This window comes from Leishmania martiniquensis, chromosome 27, assembly GCF_017916325.1.
Source record: "Leishmania martiniquensis isolate LSCM1 chromosome 27, whole genome shotgun sequence".
Lineage (NCBI taxonomy): Eukaryota > Euglenozoa > Kinetoplastea > Trypanosomatida > Trypanosomatidae > Leishmania > Leishmania martiniquensis.
The window spans coordinates 773,209-787,500 of record NC_090162.1 but is presented as its reverse complement, the minus strand read 5'-3'; the positions used below and the strand labels follow the sequence as shown (position 1 = coordinate 787,500).

Below are 14,292 nucleotides of genomic sequence, written 5' to 3'. Positions count from 1 at the left end.
AGCTGAAAATGCCCATGCTACAACATGCTGTAAGCGCGTGGGCGGGGGTGGGGGAGTTCTCTCGGCCCCCCTCTCTCTATTTCTGTGTCTTCCCACGTGCCTGATGCAGAAGAAGAAATCACCCTCGCATCTTTTTTTCCCCCGTATTCGCCCGGCTCCCTCCTCCACTGGCGCAGACACCACAGAGTGACAGGGAGGGAGAGGGAGCCTGCGTGAACGGAACGCAAAAAGAGATGGCAAAGACTGAGGTACGAAGAGAAGCGGCAGAAGAGACGTACGTCTCGGTGCGGGGTACCTCTACTCCTTTCGCTTGCTTTTTTTTCCATCTCGCGCTCTCACACTTTTTGTGTGCGCGCGTATCTCTCTCGGCGGGTAAGATTTGGCGCGTCGTACGCCTGGTGTGCTGGTGTGCATGTGTGTGTCTGTGCCGGCGAAGTGTGGTGTGCGTACGCTGCTCGCTTGAGGTGTCTCTCTCTTTCTCCTCAGTCGGCGCGTCCTTGTGCTCGCAGCAACAAGCACACACACCACACACACACACACGTACACCCACGCACGAACGGAGGTGACGTTCCGTGACATGGGCGCACACGAGCTCAACTGCGTGCGTTCTCTCGTCAACGCTGCATGATGCTATTTTGCTTCTCTCTTCCAGCCACCTTTGGCTGGCATCGACTCTCCACTCCTCTTGTCTGCCTTCCTGCTCACCCCTCTTCTCCCCCCTCTACCCCCATCCCTTTTTTTTGCTGCTGGTGCTGCTGTCGTTGCTCCGCCTCGCTCCCGCATACGAGCTTCATGCCGTTACCCCCCCCCCCACATACATACACGTGCGCTGACACATGCAAGAGGGCAGTCGTCGTGCTGTCTTGCGCTGCTTCCTTCGCCTCCCCCTTGTTTCTTTGGGCTTTCCTCTTCTCTTTCTCTCTCCCCTTCTACGTGTGCCCCTCTCCCTCCTCCTCCCCCCTTACCCCCTCCATCAGATCCGTCGTCGTCGTCGTTGTCCCTCCCCCTCTCCCTCTCCCTCTCCCTCGTGCACTGTCAGACGATCATGGCGTCTCGGGGGGAGCACATTCGACTAGAGAAGGGGTCGCTTGTGAAGAGCCACTACGAGGTGGTCGCCCCCATCGGGTCCGGCAACTTCTCGAAGGTGTATCGCGTCATCGATCTGCATCTTCCGCCAAGGGAGCAGCGCCGAAAGCCCCTGGCCATGAAGGTGATAAAGAAGGAGTACAGCAGCGACGCGAGGTACGAGAAGCAGATGCTGATTGCACTGCACAAGAACGACACAAACCGCAGCGCGCGTGTGTCGAAGATGTATGAGTGCTTTGTCTGGCAGGAATGCCCCGTCTTTATCATGCCGATCCACGGCCCGAGTCTACGCCATCGCCGTCTTGGACTCAACCGCGGCGTCGTCACGTACGAGAAGCTACTTGATTTCAGCTACGACTTGCTGGAGACGATGAGTTTTGTCCATTTCCAGTGCCACATGGTGCACACAGACCTGAAGCCGGAGAACATTCTTATCGCCGACTCTAACGTCGCCGAGGACTCGATGGGCGACGCGTGGGTCGTCTGCGACTTTGGGAGTGCGTCGCTGTGGCGTATGGACAAGTTAGACTCCGACCTCATCTCCACGCGTCCGTACCGCGCCCCGGAGGTGGTGCTCGGCAACAAGTGGCACTACGCCGCCGACATGTGGAGTGTGGGCTGCATTCTCTACGAGGTGGCCGCTGGCCACCGTCTCTTCGAAACCCGCGAGGATCTGACGCACCTGCACATGATGGACCGCCGCATTGGGCGGCTGCCGGAGGCGTTCTCGAAGCACTCAAAGTACTCGAGCAAGTTCTTCAACTCGCGCGGTGATTTCTTGTCCACCCCGGACGTCATTCGATTTTCCAAATGCCGACTCACTCCCATACGCGATATGTTCAAGCACGACCGCGACTTCCTCCAATTGCTGAGGGGCCTCCTCACGTACAACCCAGATGAACGCATGACCGCTGCTGAGGCGCTGGCGTTGCCCATGTTCGACGCTATCCGCGCTGCCCGCAAGGAGCGACAGAGGCAGGCGGACACGGCTGTCAAGGCGCATCCACAACGCCGCAGCTCCGCTGGGGCTGCTCTCCCTGCCAGCGGCACCAGCTCGCAGCTTACGGGGCGCGACGACTGCAACACGCTCGACTTCACCACAGACGACGCGAAGAAGTGCGGCCGCAGCAACAGTGCGCGCCCCGACCGAGCGGCGACTCCCAAGAAGATTTGCACCACACGACCATCTATCACTATGTCCGCCACCACCTCCACCGATGACGTGGCAGCTGTAGCTGGCACGAAGAGCGGCTTCTCCTCGAACGTACAGCAGCATCACCGGCCTAAGCGCAGCGAAGCGAATATCAGCAGCGTGGCGGGAGGCCGCTCCGTGACAGCCAACAGTGCTGTTGCTGCTGCTGCTGCTCAACGGGAGCCAGCCGTGACCTCCTCGCCGAATTCAGGCAACCAGGAGTCTGCGGCTACCTCAGCGCAAGAAGAGGATCTGAGCAGCTCCGCTGCTCCTTGCACCTCTGAGCTACTCGAGACGGCGCAGAGTAAGAGGCGGCCGTCCGAAGTTGGTGCGCGAGAGGCCAGGACGCCAATGGGGCAAACTGGCAGCATTCGTCGTAGCGGAGGCGCATTGCCGGTAACGGGAGTAGTGACCAAGGAGGTGCCGCGCCCACGCCCGGTCGTGACCAACCATCGCTCCAACTCGTTCGGAAGCGCGGCGCTCGTGTCGCAGCTCGCCCTCCACTGCGTCAAGGCGTCAGCCCTCGCGTCCAACGCCGCGGCAACACCGCCACTGTCGAAGAGCAGGCAGCACGGCAGAAATCGGTCAGGCAGGAGGCGCTCGAGTCGCACCATGTCTTCGGCGAGCAGTCATCGTACCTCAACACCACGTAAGAACTTTAACTCAGGCTCGCAAAGTGGCCGAGGCCGTAGAGCGACGGATGGCGGAGACACCTTGCTGAGCGCATCAGATCCACCCAAGAGCCCTCGCCCGCACACGCCCCTGGACCTTTGTTCCGGCGGCGATGCTGCGAAGAAGCGAAATGGGACGTCGCCGCACTGGTCCGCTGCCGCGTGCCGCCTGGAGACTCTCTCTTTGGCCGTCGCGCAATCGCCGAGGACGCCTTTACTATCGTCCTCAGCGGCGACGCCGGCTCCAGGTAACAGCATGTCTATGCCAGTCATCACCACGCCGCCGCCGCAGGCGTTTCGTACTGGCGCACTGCGGAGCCGCTCAGCGGCGAGTCTCTCTCCTCGAAATCCTGTCACGGTGTGTGGCCCCAAGTCGCACTGCAGTGTCATTGCCGAGGGTAAGGCGGACGTGTTGACCGGCCTGCGGCTCGGACCGTCTAAGGCAGCTTCAAAGGCACTCTCTTCGCCACCGTCGTCGACAGGAGCGACAACTCTGCACTGGTCATCGCCGTCCCTCGACACACCTATGGGACATCAGTCGCCCCTTCAGCGCGACGTCACGGAGGTGAACATCAATACACGAGCAGAGCCCCCTGCCATCTCAGGAGCCCCGGATGTGGAGGACGAAAGCGGCGGCGTCCATCACCCAAGCGAATACCGTGCTGAGACGACGACTGGCGACGGCGATCACGGCGGCAGGCAGATGAAATTGAAGGCTGCGACTTCGCGGGCCGTGATGGAGAGCGATGGTGCCGACTGCGCTGTTTGTGGTAGTATCGACTGCAAAGGCAATGGCCGCGTTAGCTCTTCATTCGATTCGGCCACCGAGCCGGCCAGCAGCTGTGCCCCGTCGCCGACGAGCCATAGTTGCATCGGCAGCACGTACAACCTATACGGTAGCCCCCGCGCCACCGATTACCGTAGCCCCGTGCGCTGCCGCCCAGGCTTGGAGACGCCGACAGATAACACGTCTGGGAAGTCGTCGGCTATCATGAACGTGCGCCTCGCGCGCTCCGGTTTCTCAGGCAACGCATGCCGAGGTGCAGAGGACGCGCTGGGGGTGCCCCTGACTGCTGAGATGACGGGGGGAGGGCAGAAATCCTCTGCTGCAGCACTTGCTTCACCGCTGCCGCCGTCCCGGTGCAAGCTCCAGCCACCACAGCTGATCCAACGGTTTCGAAGCTCGCGCGATGTTTCGCCTGCTGCACGTTCGCCTTCGTCCCGCGCGGACCGTCGATCTACTACAGTGAGTCGCCTCACATCCCCGCCCGCCGTGTCGCCAATGAAATCCGGCAGGGCGACACATGAGTTGTTCAGCGCTGCTCCGCTGACGCGCGTGCAACTAAGCCGCTCGAACAGCCGCAGTAGCTTGCCTGTTGGCGCGCTCAGCGCCGCTTCTATGGCCCCGGCAGATTCACTTTCTCACACGGGGTCTCCATTGAGGTGCACCGCACTTGCCGTCGACGAGTCCGCGCCACAGTCATTGACGGCAACGCACTCGGCGCCAACAACAAGAGCACCTACGTCGACTGTGCCCATGCGCCTGCGCCGGGGCTCTTCCTCGGCAAGCCAGCGCGCTGCGGTGCCAATAGATCCGCCCAAATTGGTGCCGTCTGACGCCCCTGAAACAGGCGGCGACGCGGCGCCGCCTGTGATGGCGTCCCGGCGCACCGGAAAGCTGTGGCCTTCACCAGCGGCGGAAACATCTGCGGCGGCGTGTGCGTGCCCACCGGTGGGTGAGCCGATCCGAGTGACCCCCGAGGGCTTCGCGGCAAACTCGCAGCTGCCTGCCGCTGCCACGCGTTCGCGTCATCTGTCTCTCTCAGAACAGGGGCGTCTTTTGAACCCCAACGCTATCGCGAGTCCATCACTAACGGGGGCGGGCTCCACCTCAACAACAGCAGCTGCCGGCGCCGCGGCAGGGCTCTCTCAGCCACTTCATCGTCCTCACCAGCCCACCCACATCCTTGTGCGCTCCTCCAGCGGCGAGCGCCACGCCCTCTCGGAGGCGAGTAGCACAACAGCGCCGCAGCCACTGGACCGGTACATGGCACCGGGGTCGCGGCAGCTACTGGACCAGGCGCCTACTTGCAGTACGTCGTCGCCTCTGCCAGCTATTACCGCAACTGCCACCGCAGCGGCGTCTGCTATGACGCCGTCGAATAGCGCTCGCCGGGCTGGCGAACGGCGTGAGGCTCTGCGCCGCCGCAGCAGCAGCCGCAGTGTAGGCTCGGCCAGCACACAGAATCCCCGTGCATCGCCTGAGCGGTCGCCGAGACCTCCTCAATCGCCGTCGAGCACCCACGTCTCTTTCAAGGCGGCCGCGGGCAGGGGGCTTCCCCAGTGGACTACCGCTACTGTCGCCCACGCCAGCACCTGCGGCAACGGCGCCGCTAATGATTCGGGTCCTTCCACGCCGCCTTTCCCGGCTACCGCGGTGGGGCCGTCCCGCGGCGCCTCTTTTCAGACTGTGTCGCTGCCGCCGCGCAACACGGCTGCACCGAGAACGACCAGCGCCAACTCACTGCGGCCGCCGGGGGATGATGTGAGTGTGGCGTCCATGCGTGCCTCTGCTAAAAAGGCCTTTGCGACTACGCCTCCGAAGCCAACAGCAACATACCGGCAAAGCAAGTCACCCTGTGACATCTCGCCAGCCCTGGTGACCACAGACTTGCCCAGCAACTCGATCAGCGGAGACGTAACGTCCACGGTGACGCTGCCGCTGCAGATGCAATCGCTCGGCCAGCCGCCTTCAGAGATGCCGCTGCAGCAGCAGTCACTGACGCTGCCGACGAGCACGGTAGCAGGACCGAGTAAGCTGTCTCCCGCTACCATACCGCGCTACGCTCAGGCAGGAGTAGCACCAGCGCGCAGATCAATGCAGCGGCAAGCCTCCGGTGCATCCGTGGTGGCCACCTCCCGTCCGCAGGCGCCCGGCTCGACTGCGGCAGCAGCGAGTTGTAGGGCGAACGCGGCCTCCGTCTCTTCACCGACGCAATCGAATACGGCAGACTTTGATGCCGTGAGCTCGGTCGGCGCACGCCGCAACTCTAACAGTGCCGCTATCAATGCCATCAACGCGGACGCCTCGTCTGGGCCGGCGGAGTTCCAGTCAAAGCACCGTCGCAATCCCCAAACGCTGAGGCGCATCATTGTTCCTCCGTCTTCTACATCGCCTCTCCCCCAAGCCAACCACGCAGGGTCGTCATCGCCGGCGGCCGAGGACAGCGATGGAGGTAACGAGGGCGGTGGCGAACAGGTCTGCGGCACCTCTGTCGTCTTTCATCCTCCGAAGCAGCCCTACAGGGAGATGCTGCCGCGCTCTTCTGTGACGCCGATACCGCTACCCAGGGCGAAGTAGTCAGGTTCCCATGCGACCCCCTTTTCCTACAGCATACACGCCTTCTCGCACCCGCCGTAAGTGCAATCGAGGCCCCCACCCCATCTTGGCGAGCACGACAGGTCAGCTGATGGGTGAAGTATTTCTTATTGTTCTTTTTTCTCTCTTCGCGCTTCTAAGAGAGGGTGTGTGGAAGGGAGGAAGACTTTCCCTTCACACTTCCTTCACCGGATGGGGTGTAAGGGGGGACGAGAGAGGGGGGCATAGATTTATGGCAGAACCTCCCTCCCTCCCTTTCGCTCTTCCCTCCTCCTCCTCCGCCCTCCCCCCATCGGCGCCGTGTCTCACTGCCTGCATGAGGTTCCGCGTAATGTATGCTTCATTTGTGGTTTCGTTGCGTTCTTTTCCTCTGCTTGAGCATCGCAGTCTGCGTTACTGTGGCGCGCGTGTTGGCGTTGTCCGCCTTTGCTGATCGCCTCCGTCGTGGATGTGCATGTGCGGGCCTCTAAATAAATAATGTATATATATATACGCATGCCTGCGAAAGTTGAGATAGGCAATGGATTTGTTACCTACGAGGCGTGCCGTCTTTGCCTTTTTCGTCCCCACTCGCCCCCTCCTCTTTTGTGCCGCCCTCCCCTCCTCCCCCCTTCCGGCACCTCTCTCAGTGGTGTGCCATTTCATTCTACCGCGCCCCCATCTGTGGCCTCCTCTCCTCCTCTTGTCGGTGTCGTGTCGACGTTTGCATCTTGACTTCGTCACTGCCTCGTTCCTCAGCACCCTTTTTTTTGTCGCTCCGTCTGTTTGTCTCTCTTGCCTTTGTGTGTGTGTGTGGGCTATTCGGTGGGCTTCGAATTCTTCGGGTACAGCGTAATGCACCTGCCACCCCTCCTCCTCCGACCTGCCTGTTTCACTGCCTTCCCCCCTCTCTCCCTCCCTCCCTCCCCCCTACTCACTTACTCTTTGGCTTCTCATCCTCACGCTGTTCTGCGCGCCTGCTGCTATTTAGATGACGTGCCGTCTATTGGTTTATCCTGTTGGATGGCCTCTTTATTTTATCCCGCTCAGCGATCATCCATCAACATGGGGCATTTCTCCTCCCTCCACACGCCACCTCGCCTATATCGCAGAGGTGACGGTTCCGCTCGAAGGCGCCGGCGTTGCTGAAGTGGAATGCCGACGATGACGACGAGCTCTCCTTCCCCCTTTCCTTGCTGCTCCCCTCATTCTACACTTTAATGGATGGCTAGAGATTGGTGGCTGGCGCGGCACGTGATGACAGCAGTGGTGGCATGTGGAAGTGTTCACGGACGCTCATGCACATGCTTGCCAGTTGAAGCCAAGAAGGGGGAGCGAAGAGGGGGGAAGCGTGAGACGCACATCAAGGACGGGAAGAGGGATGCCGGACTAGTTTATGAGACCTAAGGTGTCCTGCACATCATCTTTTGCCCCCTCCTCGCCCCCCCCCCCCCCCGCGTCCCCCGTTAGGTGTGAGGGCGGCATTCGAACAGAACAGTTCTCTGCGTCATCGGCTGATCATGCCGTCTCGATCGTCACTTCCGCCCCAACGGCAAACGAGAAAAAAAGGCCAGCGAACACGTATCCGCCCTCGATGCACTTCCTCCCTGCGCACACGATTCTGTGCGCATCGCTCATTGTGCAAAAGGCTGTCAGGGCTGGTGAGAGACGTGAAGGCTTGTCTGTGTGCCGCACGCACGCTCTCACACCAGAGGCCACGACACCGCTCCCCTGTGTGGCTTTCACTTTTTTCTTCCTACCCATTAGCCTTCCTCTCTCAGTGTGTGCCCCTCTGCGTCTGTCTGACTCTCTCTTTCTGTTTTTCTTTTCTGCCCGGATGCCAACGGGGAAACTCGTCTCCGCACTTGAGGGCATCCCTAGAGGGGTCGGGGTCTCCGTACCAACTCCGTGCGTGGGGAAGCCGCGCCGCCGCCTCCCCCTTCTCTCCTCTTCTCCCCGACAACGCTGCGAAATGCGGAGCCACTTCTCATGGTGACACCGAGTCGAGTGCCTTTGACGCTGGTGGTGGTGGTGGGTTGGCGGGTGGCGTGATGTACCCCTCTACGGATGTCGGTGCCAGGCCGCGGATAGCGTCGCGTGAGGCTGACGTGCGACAGGTGGACTCGTTTGTGTCGTCTATGTGATAGGCAGAGCGCCAGCACGCCTTGAGCATCTCACTTTGCCCTCGCACTGCCTCCTGATGTGGGAGGCCTGAGCCACCCTCAAGGGGGACGTGCCACGCGGCGACCGGCGTGATGGGGTGCGGCTACCAGGCGACGTGCCCGGCGGGAGCGGAGGCCGAGGGGGTTTCAGGTTCGTGTCGCGCGTGGGTTAGGAGGCGGGTACACTGCTGCCGCGCGCATCTACCACTGCTGTGCACCACGAGCCGATTTTTTTTTTCGGGGGAGCCTTTGTGCGATGAGGTCAGAAGGTAAGATGGGGCGTGGGGTGGTTGTGCAGAACCGCCGCATCTGCCTACTGCCCACGTGCGCAACGTCATCTTTGGCGGCTGCAGTGAAGACGAAGAAAAAAAAGCCGAAAGAGATCGCCTTTGATTCAGCGGCGCGCACGGCAGTGGTGCTTTTTTTCTCTTTGACTTCTTCGTCCTTTCCTCCTCTGTTATACATAGAGACGGCGGCAGCTATGAGAGTGGGCTGCGCCCTTCGTGGCATGCGTACTCGTCTTCGGGTCTGCGCTTGCCTATTACTCGCTTCCTCCCCGCATCTCCCTCTTTCCTTTCCCCTTTTCATCCCCATCTCCATCTAATTCGTGTGCGCTTTTTTTTTATCTGCCCGATGATGACTTCTTATCGTCTCTGCTTTTTCTGTTAGTTCCGGTTGTGTGCGTATGTGTATGTATGTGTGTGTGTGTGTCTGATGGAGGGGGCGGAGGCAGAGGACACTCGAAGGGAGGCAAATCTCACCGGCCGCTTATCGCGCGCGCTTTCTTCGGTCTTCTGCTCTTCACTCGCCCCCCTCCTCCCTCACTCTTCCACTTCCTCCCTTTTTTTTCCGGGAGAGGGCAGTCGACGTGCATCTTCTATTTTCGCTACTTCCGTTTTGTTAGAATTTACGTTGCTGGAGCAGCGGAACCCATAGCCACGTAGCTGTGCCCACCCCCCTCCTCCTCCCTTCTTCTTTCTCCCTCTCGCGGACGCTCGAGCAAAACTGGAAAGAGATGCGGACATGGGGAGAGAGACAGCGCGAGAGCGAGATGAGGGGGCCGCAACCTCCTTCCTTTCCCCTGGACCACCTTTCAGAAAGAAAGTGGAGACCAAGCCTTTCCTTGCCATGTCGATACGCGCAGCAGCAAGAGGGCGTGTGATGATGTGGAGAAGAGGAAGCCGATTGGCTTGAGGCGTGACGTGGTGGTCAGGAAGCATCGACTCCGGTGTGTAATTCATGACGATTAACAGAAACACGAGCGCAGAAAGAGGAGGGGGAAAGGCTCCTCGCTTCTCAGCATTCTCCAACTCTTCAAGTGTCTATGCACCCTCTCACCTATGCCTCACTCGCATGCGAAGGCGTGCCATCGGTAAAGCGTGCGTGCGCGCACCACCTGTCTCCCCACTTCCCCCGACAGGAGCTTGCATGCTGACGGCTTTCGTTGTCCTGCGATAACGTTTATTTTTTCTCACTGTGAACAATCCCAAAACCGTTCTCTCCCCTTCTCTCGCGCTCGTGCCGTGAACGCATGCGCGCCTCTCCCTCATCGCACCCTTCGCTTTCTCACCTCCGTCAGTTATCGATCGAAGCGAAGAGATCAGCGGAAGTGGACGTCGGCGTACCTCTGCGCGGTTCACCCGGGTGCATTTGACAGTACGCGCACAAATTATTTTTCGCCTCTCTTTCGTTGCTGTTGGGTGACCTCATCTCCATAGTGTACTGCACCATTCTGTATGGGCAGCGCGAAAAAAAAACAAGCAATTCTGAGACTTGTGCAGCGATGCCTTCTGCTTGCCGCGCCGCCGTCGCGGCGGTAGACCGTGAGGCAGTCAGATTCCATGGCCGATCGCCACCGACGCGCGAGTGCGCTGCGGCATCAACCTCAGCGCGCCGCCGTAATGTGCCGCCACCATCACCGTCGCCACCCAAACGTTCGGCACAGCCGTCCAGTACTGTTGCAACACCACCGGCACACAGCCCAAAGCTTTTCGCGTACTCGACTGGGCCGTTGCGCGACCGCTGCCAGGCATCGCGGTACACCTCCGCAAGTCGCTCACCCACAAAGGTCGTCGGCAACGGACTCCATGCAGCCAGTCCGTCGCACCGACATTCAGCATGTTCGCACTCAGCCCATCGTACGACAGCGAGTGTGCTCGACGCCAGTCCGAAACCGCGGACACCCCCGCGCTACAGCGGCCACAACGGTGGTGTTGCTGCCTCTTCAAACCTAGGCGGCTGTCGGTACGCTATCCGCTGCGCTGATTTACGCTGTCCCCCCGAGACCGCCTTCACACCGTCTTTGACGTTACGCGAGACTGCTGGCGTTGCTACCGCAGTTGCACCTCGGGCAACTGCCACCTCGTCTGTGCCCTCCTTCGCCTCAACATGCTGGATATGCGAGGCGTGGTGCGAGAGCGGACCCGGCTCCACCTGGCCTGGGGCGCCTGAGCTGTTTTTTGCAAAAGTCACGGGTGGACCACCAGTGAGTTCGCTCACACTATGCAGCACCTGCGCCGACGCCGTCGGTGGGGACATGCAGGCCACCTCGCAGGAGGTCCTCCAGCGCTGCCACCACACGCCCGTGGTTCGCTACCGAACTGCAGCCTACGTCAACGCAGTTCGCGAGTACAAGCTTCTTCTAGAGCTGATGGCAGGTACGGTGGCCCGCTCATCTGAGCGTATGCAGTCGATTCACCCGTCTGTGGCGCGACACCAGCAACATCAGCACGCCTACGATGCAGCAGAGGAGCGGCAGGTATACCTGAACCCTTCCATTGGCACTGCTTGCGTGCCCCTCACGCTCCTACCTCTACCAGTGCGGGAGAGTGTGCTGAGCCAGCTGCTGGAGGCACTGGAGGATCTGCTGCATCGTGACGGGCGCGCCGTGCGGCTCGCGGCGGCTCAAACGCGTACGCCACAGGAGGGCTCACCGCCACCGTTTTCAGAAGTGATGGCGCCGCGGGAGCGTCACGTACTACTGGAGGAGTTGGCGCACGTGGAGCGGCAGTGGATGAGCGTGCGATCTTCCACAACGGCGGCGGTGATCCTGTCCGCACAACCGGGAGCCTCGCCGCAGCCACTGCAGGAGAGACACTTGTATGATGATGTGCCGTCTGCGAGCCCTACACGCACGCGTGAAGGGGTGGCGGACGCACCTCGCTCGCTCGCGCATGTGCACCCCTCGCTTTCGGGGTCGAGAGCGTCTTCGCAGGGCGTCGCTGTGAGGGAGGCCGCAGACCGCTTGGCGGCTGTCGCCGATCCCCGCCGGTTTTACCGTCAACGTCATGACCGGATGCCCAGCCGCTCGCAGGCTGCCCCAATGCGTGGCCGTCCTGATGCTTCCGCCCGAGCGTTGGGGCCGTCCGCCCGAGAGGAGCCCTCGCCTCCCACACTGACGTCCCCGCAGCGAGTGACACGCGGCACCTACCATCACAGCGCCTCCAACGCGGCTGCTCTTGAGGGTGATGATGGCATCGCCTCTGGCAACTGTGCCAAGGCAGGCGGTGGTATCGCTCTGCCACGCACTCAACAGCTTGCAGCAGCAGAGGCAACGGTGCCATTTCCCTTCTCTGCAGCACGGACGCGGGAGCGCGGCATGAGCGGCAACGATCACGCTGCCGTCGACAGCATTTCTCGTGGAGACCCCGCGAGCGGGGTGCACGACACGAAACTGACTGGCCAGGGTACGCAAGAACGCCATGCTGCCGTTCCTGTGGCTCGATCTGTGCCTACGCTGAAACAAGAAGGCCGTCGCTCGATGCGGACTCTGATCGATACAGCCATGTGGGAGGCGTACCATCGACCCCCGTCTGTAGTGAATGAGTCACAGATTCCCGCAACGCACAGCAGCCCAACGTCAGGAGCAGGCGATACGGCTGGCAGACATTGCCCTCGCGGTAGCGATGAGAGGGACAGCGGAAACTTCGGCGGTGACTCAGAGCTACGGCTTTGGGACTACTTCGCCGGCTGCCTCTCGACAGTGCCGCCGCTGCACATCGGTCACTGTGGTGAGCATAACTCCACCCCGCACTCGCGGTCTGCGTCATCCGCCTCCCACGCGCTGGCTCACGAGAGCGGTGGCCCGGCGTCGCCACGACAGCGGACAGACGCGACGCCGCAAGCACGCGGCAAAGAGATGGCGGTGGATGCTCTTGAAACGCAAAAACACAGCCTCAGCAGCCGCGACACCGCCATGCTGGAGCGCTGCGTCCTCCACGAGCGGCAGCTGCGCTGGGAGGCCCATGCGGCCATGCTTGCGGCACAGGCCCGCATTGCTGCACTGGAGGCGACTACGAATGACATGGCAGAGAAACTCTTGACTCACCGCCTCGCCGTGACGTTCCGCGCGCACCTGGAGGGGATGGAGATGCTGGTGGGGCGCTGGACGCGGCTTGCGCAGAATTTCTGCCTGCAGAAGAGTCTTCTGTTTGCCGAGGAGGCGTCTCTAATGATGCGGCAGTTGCTGCGCGAGAGGTTCGGTGTCACGCCTCTGTGGCCACCGCAGGCACCGCCGCAGTCAGGTCGGCGCCCGACTTCACCGCTCATTGAAGCACTCACATCGCGTGACGAGGAGCAGCAGGCGGACGAACTATGGGTGACTCGAGAGGAGGACGAAGTCAGGGACACTAACCAGGACAGCAGTTTGTGTCGCATGTCTTGCAGGGGCCACCCCCCTGGTCCTGCTGTGGCGGCCGATGGCTTACCAAAATCGATCGGGAGAGGGGCGAAGGTGCACCATCATCACGGCCGCCACGCAGAGCATCCTCCAGCATGCTCGTCGCCCGAGCAGCAGCTGTTGTCGAAGTCGCCGCCGCGGAGCACGTCGCCTTCCACATCGTTTCACTTCCCAGCCAATCTCAACCTGCGGCCGCTGCCGTTGCGCTTGTGAAGGGAGTCAGGCGATCTGACCGCGACTGCAGCCACGCTTCCAATGGCTGTCCTCTCCCCCCTCTCTCTGTTTTTGGTGTCTGTGACATGTACCACTCCTACACCCGCCATGCTCCAAGCCAAAGCACCCACGCCCCTGCCCGCTGCAGGAAGTGGCAGGCAATCGCGGAGGACAGGCTTGAAATCAGCGGAAGCCCTTCACTTCACGCGTGGGAGGGCCGCAGACATCCCTTTTTTTGTGTGTGTGGCTTCACGTGCAAGACAGCTTGAGGTGCGCCTGTATGGGGAGGAGGGGAGGAGAGCCTACCGCAAGGCTGCAACGTGCGATATGCATGCCTGTGCGCGCACCCGCCAGCGGTTTCTATCATCTCTTACGTACATGTGGCTCAGCTCTTGCGTCGAGTGTCTTCCTCTCCTCCGCTCTTATTGGTCGCATGCTGTCGCGTGAGGACGCTGAGCATCGGGTGACCGCTATGACGCGATGCATACGCGCGAGCACTCCCTTCTCTCTTCTCTTCCTCTCTCCCTTTTTCCTCGCACGCACGCTTCCTCCCTTATTTGGAGCCTCTGCATTTCTGTGCACACACACACACACACACATGCATGGAGTGCAACCAGTGCTCTGCGGAGGCGGGGCACGGTCCTCAGGACCACCGGCGCGCTGGCGTCACTCACCCAGGCCCGCTCTGTGGCCGGCACCCACCTGAAGAGGAATTGCCGGGAAGCCCACCCGCGCACGGGCCGCCTGAATCACACTTATGAGAGACACTCTGGCGCGGTACGCGCCGTTGGCGCACAGCGGGAGGAGAGTAGTGGCCCTCAGCCCGCCTGGAGAAGGTGCTAGAGCCAGGCCGGCTGCCGCAAGTGATACCACCCTGCTCGGCGGCCTCTTCCTCCCACCCCTCGACCTCTACGATACGCCCCACACTGGGG

The 14,292-nt window shown here is 61.3% G+C and overlaps 1 protein-coding gene across 1 annotated transcript; it reads left to right on the top strand.

Annotated features, from left to right (window-relative positions):
- Window positions 1-1,045: 1,045 nt before the first annotated feature.
- On the top strand, window positions 1,046-6,310 carry LSCM1_03529 (uncharacterized protein; the record flags this gene model as incomplete). The annotated part of the gene is made up of 1 exon (XM_067321068.1): window positions 1,046-6,310. The coding sequence occupies one exon, from the start codon at window positions 1,046-1,048 to the stop codon at window positions 6,308-6,310; it is 5,265 nt and encodes a 1,754-aa protein (XP_067177678.1).
- Between the last annotated feature and the right edge of the window lie 7,982 nt (window positions 6,311-14,292).